This window comes from Rhinolophus hipposideros (genome assembly GCF_964194185.1).
Source record: "Rhinolophus hipposideros genome assembly, chromosome: 6".
In the NCBI taxonomy this organism is placed as follows: Eukaryota; Metazoa; Chordata; class Mammalia; order Chiroptera; family Rhinolophidae; genus Rhinolophus; species Rhinolophus hipposideros.
The window spans coordinates 9,425,119-9,441,638 of NC_138052.1; the positions used below are offsets into that span (position 1 = coordinate 9,425,119).

General features: G+C 34.1%; 1 protein-coding gene across 8 annotated transcripts in view; it reads right to left on the bottom strand.

Moving 5' to 3' along the window:
* The window catches only part of EPB41L5 (erythrocyte membrane protein band 4.1 like 5), a 132,132-nt gene that overhangs the window by 68,712 nt on the left and 46,900 nt on the right, over positions 1-16,520 (bottom strand). For all 8 annotated transcript variants that reach the window (XR_013993545.1, XR_013993546.1, XM_081052013.1 and 5 more), the window contains 5 exons: positions 15,404-15,473; positions 9,540-9,709; positions 8,406-8,512; positions 7,312-7,339; positions 214-256 (listed from right to left, as the gene is read on the bottom strand). Coding sequence is in view for 6 of the 8 variants with exons in the window: in XM_081052013.1 (XP_080908139.1) it covers positions 214-256; positions 7,312-7,339; positions 8,406-8,512; positions 9,540-9,709; positions 15,404-15,473 (418 nt within the window). In the remaining 2 variants the exon portion in view is untranslated. The remainder of the gene's footprint in view (positions 1-213; positions 257-7,311; positions 7,340-8,405; positions 8,513-9,539; positions 9,710-15,403; positions 15,474-16,520) is intronic.

Consider the following 16,520-nt stretch of genomic DNA (forward strand, 5'->3'; position numbering starts at 1 on the left):
AGAAAATGCTTTATAGAGTACCTGTTCTATTTACAACATCTTAGAGAACAAAATAACAGAGTTTCACATTACTGAGCCACTTTACAGGTAAGAAAAAGAAAATGTACAAACCTCCCCAAAGTTACACCATTATGAAAATTCAATTAATAACACATTTTGCTATAATTAACTAGTGTTTTAGTGCTTTAAACGCTTAATATTAAGAAGTCTTACCTGTTGAGAGCCATTACTCTGAGGTGAAACATTACTGTGAACACTGTAATGGGGGGAAAATGTATTAAAAAACACAAAATTGTAGTGCTTCATACTGTCAGATTATACATACACTAATGAAAGTAACTTTATTTTTAAAGACATTAATTTTGTTTCAAATACAGTAAAAGAATTACTGTTGCCTAAAACTAAGAATTTAAGATGCCAAAAAAACATGTGTGTTTTTATAGGCACACACTTGCTTTCCTATACTCTGCTCATTTGATATTTCCATAAATCTGTATTTTAATTGCACTTTAGACACATACTTCAGTATTAATCTTGTTTATTCATTGGGACAATATGTCAAAGATGACAAAATAAAGATAGCACGAATGATGCCTTAAATTCAAGGTATTAAGTACAAATACCCACGTAAACTTACCTCTCACTTGTTTTGTACATTCCTACCCTCACAAGATTTTCCAGCGTCAGCAATAGCTCAGCATAATTCAAAAAGCCTTAGTATAAACTTAAAGTTAGAAACTTCTCAGTATACCTACCCCTTCAAATGATTTATAAATATGTTTTTAAAATTTTAGTTTAGGCTGCACTCACTCCCCAAAAAAGCACTTAAAGAAAACCTCCCCTCTCCCCAAAAAAAGCACTTAAAAAAACTAAGCCTATAATATTAATATCACAAAATAAATAGAAACAAACCTCACAACAGCTTAAAAAAGAAAAAGAACAAATATTCAATGAAATGAGAACTAAAGATATTACCACAATAAAATGAGGGGGGGAATAAGAGCACGCTGACCTAAGACTTTCTCACATAAGCATAGTTAGTATCCTGAGGTAAAGAATTCAACTAAGGCAACTAAAAATATATTCAGTTATTTAAAAAGTTCCTTGAAATGTAGATTTAATGAGAGCACTACGTTCCAGGAAAAGGAGATACAGAATTAAATACATTCAACCCCTTATTGTTAAATTATTGACCTTCTAGGATAAGGAAAGAATATTTCAGGTACTGTAAGAAAATTTAAAAGCCAATCACTGCCAGTTATCAGGCTGGCACAGACTTTTCTCAAGAATATTATACCCAACCAAGATGTCATTCTAGTAAAAGGAAACGGGCAAAGCTTCTCAAACACAAAGAAAATCTGCATATAGCATCTAGATGCCTTTCTTTGAGGGGTAAAAGCAAAACAAAAACTATCTGATGATAAAAGACAATCAATTAAAAAAGAACTCAAGAATGAAGAAGTCCTCAGTGATATACCTGATAAGAGGTTAATACCCAAAATTAAAAAACTCATTCAACTCAACACCAAAAAAACAAACAACCAAATTAAAAAATGGACAAAGGACATGAAGAGACATTTTTCTAAAGAGGACATACAGATGGCCAACAGACATGAAAAAATGCTCAACCTCACTAACCATTAGAGAAATGCAAATAAAAACCACAATGAGATACCACCTTACTCCAGTCAGAATGGCTATCATCAATAAATCAACAAACAAGTGATGACAAGGTTGTAGAGAAAAGGGAGCCCTTGTGCACTATTGGTGGGATTGCAGATTGGTGCAGCCACTATGGAAATCAGTATGGAGGTATCTCAAAAAACTGGAAATGGAACTACCTTATGACCCAGAAATTCCACTCTTGGGTATCTATCCAAAGAAATCCAAAACTCTAATTCAAAAATAAGATATGCACCTCTTGTGTTTATTGCAGCACTATTCACAATAGCCAAGACATGGAAACATCCGAAATGCCCATAAGTAGACAACTGGATTAAGAATCTATGGTACATTTATACAATGGAGTATTACTTGGCCATAAAGAAGAATTAAATCTTACCATTTGCAATGATATGGATGGATCTAGAGAACATTATGCTAAGTGAAGTAAGTCAGATGGAGAAATACAAATACCACATGATCTCGCTTATATGTGGAATCTAAAGAAAAGAATAAATGAGCAAACTAATCAGAAACAGTCTGAGATATAGAGAAAAAGCTGCGGGTTGGTTGCTAGATGGGAGGAGAGTGGGATGACGGAGAAGGTGAGGGAATTAGAAAGCACAATTGGTAACCACAAGATGGCCACCGGAATATGAAAGACAGTTTGGGGAATGTAATCAATAATGCTGTAAAGATTTTGTAGGGTGTCAGATGGACACTTGTCTTATTAGGGAGACCACTTCATGGACGGTGTAGGTGCCTGACCACTGCGCTGTACGCCTGAAGCTGAAGCTGAATAATAATGAGTATCAACTATAATTACTAAATTACAGGATGTGGAGTACAGCACAGGGTATAGAGTCAGTGGATCTGTAACAGCTGTATATGATGTCAGAGGGGCAACAGATTGGGGGAGGGGGTCATCACTTTGTGAGGGGTGTAAATATCTATTACATTGTTTTGTACAGCTGAAACTAATTAAAAAAAAATGAAGAAGTCTTGCTAAAAGGCTGAGTAATGAGGCACGAAACCATTTTATACACTATTTTTAATTAACCACATCTCTATTACAAGTTGAGTCACCAGAACTTGCACTACCATTGCCTGGGTTCAAATCCAAGCTGCTTCACTAGCTCTGCTCTCAGAACTTCAGGTTCCTCATTTGCATGAGAGGATTAAATGAACTAATACTAGCAAAGCACAAAGAACAGTGACAAACTAAAGGATCAAAAAAAAAAAAAAAACCTTTAAAAAATTATTGTTAATGTTGCTCTGTTGCCAAGGAAAATGTAAAGAATAAACGAGTTGTTTTTTGTTTTGTTTTGTTTTTAAACTAATCATGTTGTTCTACCCAGAGTGCATTATGGGCTGGCTCAAATAACCCATAACCCCAAATACTAATGAAATCTCCCCAACCTGCTTGGTACAGAAATTAGACTCATTATTCTATGATCCCCTGGGTTACTGTCTGGAGCTTTTCCCTTAACTGGGAATAACTACAATAGGTGATGGATAAAAGGTAAATAATAATGAGAAAAAAGTGCTTAACTAAGTGATGTTAATTGGATCATAGCTCCCTATTTGCAAACAATTTGAAATGTAGTAAATACCGTCTTTTCCTAATTACACATATTCTTTCAACTCTGCTAACATGAAAGTAGGAAGGAAAATTTCTCATTGTTGACCTAATTCAAGCGTTCCCTTTTAAAGGACGACCTCCTATAACAGACTCCTTTTGCTTTCATGCAACTTCTATTCAACATTTCCTCCACCATTTCTTCTTCTCCACTCATTTTTGTCTTCAAGATTCTATCTGCTAAACCTGTAAAAAATGTGAACTGTCCTGTAAAATGTCACCTACTGTTAGGAAACTTTGTACCAGTCAAGACTCACAAGGGAGTATAGGAGGAGGTAAAGTGGTACGGGCAGAATGAATGACACCAGCCAATTTAAAAACTTGTTACTCAAACAGGCACAATACAAGGTTAACAAGCTTTTTAGGTCAAATAGTTGTGCTTTTTCAAACAGTACTGTTTTCCATGGTTCACTGGAGCAAAATTATTCATGCAAAAAGGACTCTAAGGGCAAGATTAAAAGGGCATTCATGCCAGTCCAAGTTCAGGTTCTCTCAAGCACCATAACGAGCAGTGCTCAATAACTTTCAAGACAGTTAGGTACCCACTTCCTCTACATTTAATTTCTAAAAGTTTATTCTAATAAAAAAATAACAAAGTATCATCACTTAAATATCCCATTTCTGTTGTATTTTCCAGAGCCAAAAGCATTACTCAAAAAGAGAGAAAAAAAAGTTATTAAAGTTAAATCAATTTTAATTCTAGGAAAGAGGCTATATTGTCATATTCACTTTTTGGTCAGAAATGTGTGTTTCAAAAATATTTTAAAGGAAGACCAACGCTTGGAAATAAAAGCCTTAATTTTTCAACTGTATATCACATTGCTAAATGCTTTGTTTACATGTCTGCTGACTTCACCAGGTTATCTTCTTTACTTTAAGCCAGAGGTGTCCCAACTTTTTTCAACGGTTTTCACGAAGGGCCATATGCGGTAAAATACACAAACAGCTGGGCCACTCACTCGAGGTGAAGTACGTATTGCCTCACCTGGTTTATTTATGTAAACTAAATATATTTTTGGAATTTGCTGCGGGCCAATTAACAATGGATCACGCGCCACAGTTGGACCGCAGGCGGCAGTTTGGACACCCCTGTTTTAAGCTCTAATATTCTGTCTTAGCCTCCTTTTTAGAAAAGCAAGACATGATCCATTAAACAAACAAAGAAACTTTTAAAAGTACAAAACACCTCTAACATTTCTCCATCATTTTTCTTAACAGCATAGTTTACATATAACTCCAAGAAAAATAAAATAACCAATAAAGAAACTTCAGGGGTATCCTTATTCAAAAAGCAGAGTGCTTTTGTGGTGAATCACTAATCACAGCCTGGCTTTAATGGCTTTCAACGTGAAAAAAACTGAACAGGACATCTCAAGGTGAGGCTGACCACACTTAGTACACAAAAACAAACAACTTTTCCTTTTGAACAAGCTCCAATCATACATCTGCCATATATAGGAGTGTAGACAAATTCAAAAAGGAACAGCTTTGTATGTCCTGAATCTGATACTTTAACAGGCATTCCAGCATACTTTGAGGTTTATCAATGGTTGAGAAGAATTATATGAATCTATATATTGTAATACGAAGGTCTGACAATTAAGTTTGCAAACTTGTTGCAATGATATTGCTAACCTTTTTTGATATCAGAGGGATTATTCATTATGAATTTGTATCAACTGGACAAACAGTTAACCAAGTTTACTATTTGGAAGTGCCGAAAAGGCTGCATGAAAACATTTGACAACATGAACTTTTAACCAACAATCTTTGGCTCTTGCATCACAACAATGCACCAACTCACATGGCACTGTCTGTGAGGGAGTTTTTAGCCAGCAAAAAAATAACCGTATTGGAACACCCTCCCTACTCACCTGATCTGGCCCCCAGCGACTTTTTTTCTTTACCCAAAGATAAAGGAAATATTGAAAGGAAGACATTTTTATGACATTCAGGACATCAAGGGTAATAGAACCACAGCTCTGATGGCCATTCCAGAAAGAGTTCCAAAATTGCTTTGAAGGGTGGATTAGGAGCTGGAGTCGGTGCATAGCTTCCCAACAGGAGTACTTAGAAGATGACCACAGTGCTATTTAGTAGTGAGCTATGTAGCACTTTTTCTAGGATGAGTTCATGAACTTAACTGTCAGACCTTGCATCTACGATTAAAACTAATTGAGTGATCCAAAGTAGCACTTCCAGAATGTTGGTTTAAGGACCCCAGTGCAACAAAGATTTAGCTGGTGAAAATTATTTAAAAAGAAAAAAATCATCAAAAGGCATACATCAAACAGAGAAACATTTATTCAAGAAAATCTACTAATTCTCAGAGCTGAGTTTGGCACTTGAACCACAATTTGCTCCCTTTCCTGAATCTCCTGAGTTTAGTGTTGTGGAACCTCTACTCTAAGTGGGTGCGGCCAAGGAAATGGAACTCTCTCTCAGCAATGCAGGCTTTAAATTGGCTATTTTAACTATGTTCAGGAACTAAAGAAACCAAATACAAAGAAATAAAGGAAAGTATGAGAACAATGTCTCCACAAATAACAGATTATCATTAAAGAGAGAAATTATTTAATAATCAAACAGAAATTCTGGAGTTGAAATGTACAACACCTGAAATGAAAATTCACTAGAAAAACACAGCAGCAGATTTGAACAGGTGGAAGAACAAGCGACTTGAAGATAGATAGGTGCAGTCAGATTATCTAGTCTGAGAAAAAGAAGGGGAATAAATGAACAGAGAGTTGAAAACCTTGGGGACATCATTAAATGTAGCAACATAAGTATGATGGCAGTCACAGAAGGAGAGAAAAAGGAGAAGAAAGATAATTTGAAGAAATAATGGCTGAAAACTTACAAATTTGATGAAAATAATATATCATGGAAAAGCAACCAGAAGAGAACTGGATTGGCAATATTTACATCAGACAAAATAGACTTTAAAACAAAAGTTACTAGAGAAAAAGAGGGACATCATAATAAAAAAGTTCAACAATTATAAACATATATGCACCTAACAAAAAAGCCCCAAAATACATGAGGTAAAAACTGTAGCAAAACTGAAGGAAGGAAACAAGCTGGTTCTTAAAAAAGGCCAACAAAACTGACCAACTTTTACCTACACTGACCAAGGGGGAAAAAAAGAAGAGAAACTCAAATTACTGAAATCAGAAATGAATAAGGGGGCATCACTACCAAACTACAGAAATAAAAAGGAGTAACATAAACAACTATATGCTATAAATTAGGTAACTCAAATGAATTGGACAAATTCTAGAAAGACACAAACTCCCAAACTGACTCAAAATGAAAAATGAAACCTGAATAGACCTATAATAAGAGATTGAATTAGGGATTTTAAAACGTCACACAAAGAGGAAGTCCAGGCAAGATGGCTTTAATAGTGATTCTAGCACACATTTAACGAAGCATATCCTTTCTTTTTACAAACTCTTCCCCCAAAAATAGAAGGAAACATTTCCCAGCACATTCTGTGAAACCAACATTACCCTAATACCAAAACCAGAAAAACTATATAGACCGATATCTCTGATGGATAGACACAAATGTCCACAACAAAATACTACTGAACCAAATCCAGCAACATGTAATATAAAAAAGGATTATACACCATGACCAAGTGGGGTTTACCCACGAATAAAATTAACTGCTTATCTGCAAATCAACTTTCCCTTTTTGAGCTCCTTGTGGGCAAGGACCATAATTTATTCATGTTTACATCCATAGTCATGTGCCAATAACAAACGTACAAGTATGTCCTTCTCATTACAAATAGCACATCCAACCCCATCCCACTCTTTATTTCTTTAAAGTGCTTTATTTTTCTTTGTGTCAACTTTATTGGCAGTATGTATTTATTTGTTCCCTGCTATATCACAAATGCTTAGGGACAACACTTTGATAGATCTTCAACAAGTATTTAATTAATGACAGCAACTACATAAATTCTAAAACATTCTATGTCAAAGTTGCAAGACATTACCCACCTGAGTTCTTCAGGTTTTGCTGTACTTGCTGATGAAATTAAAAAAGAAAATATCCCATTAGTTTCCTCTTACATAGTAATAAACTGCATCACTATTCATAAAAGTAAATCTGCACTAACTGTTTTGTAAGACATGTTTCCCAACTATAGATTTAAAAACCTTCATGTCACAAAAGTGTTCTAGGGTTTACATAATTAAAGTCAATAGTGATAATTACTTCCATTTTTGAAATAAAACAAAGTAAGCATGCCTCTCTTCTTTAAAAACAAAACCATCAGCAAGCCTTCTAGAGTGAGCTGAGTGACAACAAAACATTGTCAGTGGAAAAGAGGTAACTTAGGGTTTTAAAACATCACAAATTGAAACGGCTTCATTAATAGCTATGTAGTATTTAATGTATAGCCATACCAAAAATTATGAATATAAAATCAGTTTCCTAAAGAACTGATTCTGCCAAACATCAGGTCACAGTTGTTGTTTTGGGACAGCTGGTGATGATTCTGACATTGGAATAGTGAAAACTCAATCTGTATTTTAATACAAACTTAGATTGCAAACCAAATACAAGTTTTAGTTTGTCAAAGTAAAACATGCTTTTTATTACTTAAAGTAGCTTAAACAGCAACATTTATGAATATGAAAATGTCTATGTATGATATACATTGATTAAATTTTAAAACTGTTATTTCACAGAAAAATTAAAATAATACCATATAAAATAATTTTTACTTTAAATTTATTCATTATTTACCAATGTTTTTAAAGTTCCTAAGGGGAATGAGATCTAAAAGTCAAAAAGGGAAGAGAAAATGTTGCTTGGAAGAATAAAAGAATATGAACAAAAACTGAACACAAACTCAGAAAAGTATTTAAATTGGGATTAACATAAATTCTAATCTGAGCAACAATACAGCCCAAGTGTTCCCCTTGAATTTTATTAAACTGATTATGCTAGAACCAAATTCAATAAATAAGAGTACTTTAGTTGACTGGAATAAACTTAAGATTCAGACAACATCCTCTCAAGTAAATAATACCAGCACACAATGAACTGTTAAGAAAGAACAGTCCTTTGAAACAGGGTTGCATTTTACCTTTCATCTGTAGAGTCCGACGAGAATATCGTTTGCTGGGCCTTCTTTCAAAGGATGTTGATCTTCTTGCTTTATTGGTTTTTGTGGTCTGATACTCAGTTTTCCCGCTAAAATAAATAAGTCATATTAACAGGAATAAGAGAATATAAGGTCTACAGTAATCAGACATACTAAAATGAGAGAAAGTCTAAACTGGGCCTCTTCTTTAAAAAACCATTCATTCTGAGGGAACTACGACTACTAATAATGTTGATGTCTCTCATTACCACATCATTCTTTCTCTCTTTAGGCTTGTGTGAAACGTGTAACACACAAATTATGTTGTTTTTGCTTAAGCATGCACATCACCTAAGAACATATTAAATAATCTTGGAATATCTGTGTTTTTAAGGAACTCCCTTCCCCACCCCATTCACACTCGTCAATGAAAAGTGAGAATTAACTGATGATTTTCAGTTATTTTTTTCTAATTCCAGAAATACTTAAAACTATTGTGCTACTCTTCTTGATTTCCATTTAAATCGTTTGAAGAAAATGTCTCCTCCCTACTTTTAATTTAGATAGGTCTCTTAATGAGTCCCACACACTCATCTTGCCACATTATTGATATTATCAATTCCTTCTTTAAATCATACTGACTGATTATCTGATATATGCTTAAAACTCACAATCAATAATCTATTCCGAGGAAAACCAAAACATTTCTAACTTACAACCAACAAACAAGTTGTCTATAAGAATAATGGAACTTAACATCTATAAAGGACCAGAAATGTTATCCAGATTAATTTCGCACTCAGTGTAGGATACCCTTTTCTATATGGTACCCAGCTGTTGGATGGAGACGCCTCAAAACTCGTTACAAGGATTTAAATTGAGGGCTCACTGATACATAAAGTAAATGTCAAAAGGGATATAAAATCCATTATACCATTATAATGTTTTCCTGTCTATTCTGGAAATTACAACTACTAACAATACCATTTTTTCTCTTTTTTTGGCCAATGGAAAACACCGGCAAACACATTATTTCTAAATGCCCTTGTTTCCACATCTATAAAAGAAAAGGTTGGTCTAAATTTTCTGGCCTCTACGAAAGGATGCAAAATATAGCAGGCAGCTATTAACATTAACCTATATCTAAATCGTGATCCTAGTCGAATAAATCCTGATCTCTGAGAATTCTTTTGGACAGGGCCTCGGAGGCGGAAGAAGGCATGATGCTCCACAGCACATTTCCATAAATGTTTGCAAGCTTTTGGATGATCCAGTCTAAAGACAAATGTATGCTCCTGCTCTTTGCCCTGAAAAAGGATAAAAGGAGAGGTAATCGTTAGGTCAAACAGTCCTGCTCTCTGTTACTCTGTTATAACTACAACCACAGCAATACCAAGAACCAAATAACAGATCTAGTTTGCTCCCCGAAACTGGCACTCTTTATAGCTACCTATATAAAAAGAAAGAGTTGAAATCAAGCTGCCCATTTTCTCAGCCAATATAAAATTATGCCTAAGAGGGGTCTCTCTAATTATGTGATCTCATTTCTCAGAGATACATAAAATGAGGCTTTATCTGCCATACTTTGGGATAAATGTATAATTATAATTAAAGCATAATATAAGATCTGGAAATACATATCAACAGACTTAAAAATGTCCACACTCTGTCATAGCAACCATACTCGCAAGAATCTAATTATAACAGTTAACATTCATAGGCACTTCCATAAAAATTTCACATGAATTACTTCAATGATACTATTGCTACTATCATTAGTATCAATGATACTATTGATTATTATCAATAGTATCAATGATACCCACTTATAGACAAGGAAATTGAGGCTCAAGAAATTAAACCCAAGGTCACAAACGTAATAAGAAAACCAGAATTTGAACCTAGCCACTGGGCTTCAGAGCCTACTGTTTGTAATAACTAAGCTACACTGTCTCTCTAGGAAAAAAGATTTTCTAATAAAAATTTATACCCGAAGATATTCCGTTTCATCTATACTAGTAAAATTTGGCAAAAAACCCACGAAAAGCAAAAAAGCATCCAAAACAAAAGAAATAACCAAATACCATATTTTGCTGTGTATAATGTGCTCTTGTGTATAATGAGCACCCACGTTTTTGGCCCAAACTTTCAGGGGGAAAAAAATCTTTCGTTTTAATTTTTTAATTGAAACTTTTATTTGTTTACATTTAGGTACTTGTTTTTTGTATTATAAAGGAATTTTAGCATTTATTTATTATTTTTTTCTTTTTAGCATTTATTTTTTAATGTATCATGGTACAAGAAATTTTAGTAACAAATAATTACAAAACACAAGAACAGATACAAGGTACAAGAAATTGTATGTACCAGTAACAAATTTACCATATTTACACATCATAGAAGGCTAAGAACTCTTCAGCATTGCCAAGTTCGTCCTAAGTTCAACAGAACCAATTATCATATTCCACGGTATTATTTTGCATACAGATATCGTTATTGATTTCTAGAGTTACACTTTAAATCATAAGCATAAATAAAATAATTAAAAACATTTATATAGATATGGAATTAGTACTACCCATGTATAATGTGCATCCTATTTTTCCCTCACAAATTTGGGCAAAAAAGTGCACATGACACATGGCAAAATATGGTAAATAATGGAATATTTAAAAGCTGCAGACACAAGGATGGTTCAACATATGCAAATCTATCAATGTGATACATCACATAAACAAAATAAAGGACAAAAATCATATGATTAAATCAATTGATGCACAAAAAGCATTTGACAAGATACAATATCCATTTATGATTAAAACACTTAATAAAATAGGTATAGAAGGAAAATACCTCAACATAATAAAGGCCATATACGACAAATCCTCAGCTAATCTCATAATTAATGGTGAAAAACTGAAGCTCTGCTCTACGTTCAGGAACACGACAGGGCTGTCCCCTATCACCTCTGCTTTTCAACATAGTGTTGGAAGTCCTTCCCAGAGCAATCAGGCAAGAGAAAGAAATAAAAGGCATCCAAATTGGGAATGACGAAGTTAAACTGTCACTCTTTGCAGATCACATGATGCTATATATAGAAAACCCTAAAGACTCCACCAAAAAGCTATTAGAAACAATCAACGAATACAGTAAAGTTGCCGGCTACAAAATCAACATACAAAAGTCCACTGCATTCCTATCTACTAACAATGAAATCTCAGAAAAAGAAATAAAAAAACCCAATTCCTTTTGCAATTGCATCAAAAAGAATAAAATACGTAGGAATAAACTTAACCAAGGATGTGAAAGACATAAATGCTGAAAACTATAAGACATTTTGTAAAAGAAAGTGAAGAAGACACAAAGATAAGGAAAGACATTCCATGCTCATGGATTAGAAGAAATCAACATAGTTAAAATGGCCATATTACCCAAAGCAGTATACAGATTTAATGCAATCCCCATCAAAATCCCAATGGCATTTTTTAAAGAAATAGAACAAAAAATTATCAGATTTGTTTGGAACCACAAAAGACCCTGAATAGCCAAAGCAATCTTAAGAAAAAAGAACAATACTGGAGGTATAACACTCCCTGACTTTAGCTTGTACTACAGGGCTACAATAATCAAAACAGCATGGTATTGGCAGAAAACCAGACACATAGACCAATGGAATAGAACTGAGAACACAGAAATAAAACCACATAAATATGGACAGATAATTTTTGACAAAGAAGCTAAAAACATACAATGGAGAAAAGACAGCCTCTTCAATAAATGGTGCAGGGAGAATTGGAACGCCACGTGCAAAAGACTAAAACTGGACTGCTATAATCACCATGTACCAAAATTAATTCAAAATGGATCAAAGACTTAAGCATAAGACTTGAAACAATAAATTGCATAGAAGAAAACATACGTACTAAACTTATGGACCTTGGGTTCAAAGAGCATTTTATGAATTTGACTCCAGAGGCAATGGAAGTTAAAGCTAAAATAAACGAATGGGACTATATCAAACTTAAAAGCTTCTGCAGAGCAAAAGAAACCATCGACAAAATAAAGAGGCAACCAACTGAATGGGAGAAGATCTTTGCAAATAGTGTCTCCGATAAGGGGCTGATATCCACAATATACAAGGAACTCAGGCAACTCAACAACAAAAAAACAAACACCCAAATGAAAAATGGGCAGAGGACCTGAAGAGACATTTCTCCAAAGAGGACATACAAATGGCAAATAGACATATGAAAAAATGTTCAACATCACTAATCAGAGAAATGCAAATCAAAAGCACAATGAGCTATCACCTCACCCCAGTCAGAATGGCTATCATCAACAAGACAAATAGTAACAAGTGTTGGAGAGGCTGTGGAGAAAAAGGAACCTTCATACATAGTTGGTGGGAATGCAGACTGGTACAGTTGCTATGAAGGCAGTGTGGAGGTTCCTCAAAAAATTACGAATAGAATTACCATATGACCCAGCAATCCCTCTATGGGTATCTACCCAAAAAATTTGAAAACATTTATCCATAAAGACAAGTGTGCTCCAATGTTCATTACAGCTTTATTTACGGTGGCCAAGACATGGAAACAACCAAAGTGTTCTTTGATAGATGAATGGATAAAGAAGTTGTGGTATATATACACCATGGAATACTATTTGGCGGTAAGAAAAAATGAAATAGGACCATTTGTGACAACATGGATGGATCTTGAGATTATAATGCTAAGTGCAATAAGTCAGATAGAAAAAGCAGAGAACCCTATGATTTCACTGATAAGTGGTATATAAACCAAAAACAACAAAAGAACAAGACAAACAAATGAGAAACAAAAACTCACAGACACAGGCAATAGTTTAGTGGTTACCAGAGGGTAAGGGGGGAGGGGGGTGGGAGATGAGGGTAAAGGGGATCAAATATATGGTGATGGAAGGAGAACTGACTCTGGATAGTGAACACACAATGGGATTTATAGATGATGTAATACAGAATTGTACACCTGAAATCTATGTAACTTTACTAACAATTGTCACCCCAATAAACTTTAATTAAAAAAAACCTACACAGAAAGATAAATGAAAGATGAATGAATGAATGCACTATTCATATTACAGATTATATATAGTTTAAAATGAATGAAATAGATCTATGTGGCTACACTTGTTTAGGTAAAATTAAACAAGCTGCAAAACAACCAAATACACACACACACATATATATACATATATATGTATATATATTGGTGGCCAGCTATGGGCAAGGAAGGGGCAAACTGGGGGAGGGGAGTGATACCTTAGCTGTATCAAATATACTGTTATGTATCTACTTCTAAAAGATAATTCTGAAGTAACAATATCAAAATGTGAAATCTAAATGGGTGAAGTGGATATTAACTTTATAGCTTCTTTGTACTTTTCAGCATATTTAAATTTTTACAATTTAGACTATTTTGTCATTTAAAAATATTTTATAAAGTCTACATGTAGTTTATTCATGACCTTGGTATAGGCAAATATTGTTCAATTTTAAGACACAAAAGTTACTGACTACAAAAGAAAAATTTATAAACTGTATTACATTACAATTGAAACCTCTAATTTATCCAAAAGATACTATTAAGGAAGACAAAAGGCAAACCACGGAGAACATACTTGCAACACATATATCTGACAAGAAACTAATACCCATAATATATAGAGAACTTCTTCAGTGAGGAAAAAAGCACATGACCCAATAAAAAAATGAACAAAAGACTTGAATAGGCACTTCAAAAAAGAGAATATCCAAGTATTCAATACACACATAAATGCTACACCATGTAGTCATCGGGAGAATGCAAATTAAAAATGATTCTACTAAACAGAATGGCTAAAATGAAAAAGAGAATACCAAACATTAGCAAAAAAATAAAAAAGAACAAATGAAACTCATACCCTGTAGGTGGGAGTGTCAAGATATATAAACACTTTGGAAAAGCCTGGCAGTAAGAAAGAAACCGATACACACAATTGCTTGCATATATGTATAAAATACCTTGAAAAAGATATCCAAGAAGCTAATACTGTATTAGATCAAATCTAAAATGCCATCAATTGTCTTGTAAGATGCACAATCATTTTATGGCCCAGTAAGCATTACCAATTAAATTATGACCATGTTTTCTTATCATAGAATTATATTTTGTTCTTGAAGGAGTGCCTTTAGCTTTTCATACAAGTATCATTTAATCACATATATGCTTACATAGAAAAGAAAAATATTCGTAATATTTTGTCCAATTTGCTTTTATCTATATCTATATTTGAAAAATTTATTTCTTTGCACATACTAAATTTATTTTTACTTACAATTCTGTGAGTTTTGACAAATGCATGGAGTACAGCAACCATCACCAAAATCAGGACACAGAAGAGTTCTCTCATCCCCCCAAAATTCCATGCGCTCTTCCTTTGTAATCGAGCTACCTCACTCCACCTAGTCCCAAACAAGTAGTGATCTATTCTCCATTCCCACAGGTTTCCCTTTCCCAGACTGTCATATACAGGGACTCAGTCAATCTTTTGAGTCGGGCCTCTTTCACTCACTTAGCGTAATGCATTTGAGATGCACCCATGCTTTCATGTGTATCAATCAGGAACTCGATTTAACTGAAAAAAGGGTAATCCTTAGTTTAGAAGGCTTTATTAAACAATATTATTAGACCTTTTTTATTAATCTTTTTGATTGGGTATTAAAGAGTTAAAGACACTTAAATGTAATTTTTATACAAATAAGATACATTATCAATGAAGACACAGGAATAGTTTTTATATTGTCTTTAATCTTAAGGGCAGAAAAATCGTATGCTGAGGATGGTGTGACCTGAAGCGGGAAATTATTTAAATTATTAATTATACTAAGCTCTGTGGATCTATAAAACAAGGGCCATTCCCCTCTTTAGGAATAAGTTGCCACATAACACAGTCACTGCTACGTAACGCAACGCAGTTCCTACCTGATCATCATCTTCTACTACCACCAGGGTTAATTTATTCTTCTTAAAATCCAACCTGGTTATCTTGGGCCTGTAACAATATGAGAATAATAGCCAGATTTCAAATAAATGTCCTCTAAATTAAAAAAAGAATTTGTTGTTACTTAAAGCATATTAATCATCTAACTTCTGAACTGAAAACTAGTAAGAGGGCAAACATAACCTGCACTGTCCATCAAAAAAGCCTCTGATTTAAAAAAAATATAGTTAAGAGGACAGGGAAAAAAATAGCATTTCAAAAGCAATACCACTACCAAAATTGATGCTGCACATTCACCAGGAATTACAAATGTTACATGAAAAAAAAAAACAACGAAGAAATCCATATATACGTTTATTTCATAGGCCCCCAACTATGGTATGAGATTCGACACGCCTAGTGTCGAAGCAGCAGCCCAGGAAATGGATACAGGAAAGACTATAAAGTCTTTTGAAATGTATAAAGGAAAACAAATTATTGATTAGGGCCTTCAATTCCATTTTCTACAGCAATTTCGGTTTGAGGAAATACATGACTAAAAAAACTTTTTTGAAACCTCACTTTGTGGCCCACTTTCCAATTCTATTTCCCACCTGTACTAAAATCCTAAACAACCTTGCACATTTGAATTCTGTACTTCTATGAACTGTAAATGTCAAAACAATGCAACTGTCACTGATTTTTAAATGTAACTTACATAAAATATAATCATAAAACAACTTGTTTACAAGATCTGTATGAAAACAGTAGGTAAAGAAGTATAATACCGTAGGTGGAGGAGGGGGAAGATGGAGCACTTATTTAAGTGTAACAAATACTTACATGATGCCTACTAAGTGTCAGGTACTCTTCTAAATGTTTTACATGCATTAATTCAACTGATTTCTCACCACAAGCTTATGAAGTGGTATAAAAGACGCTTTCTTTCTCTCTCCACCTAGAGCATTTTAGGGCCATGAGGCATATTCCATCTGCCCACAGGGCAAGCTGGAAGTGTCAGAGAATTAACACTCAAGGACTGGGCAACTAAATACCCCAGCTCTCTCACCCATCAAGAGACAAATGACAAAGGTGTTTCTCTCCAGTCTCTCCTAGCAG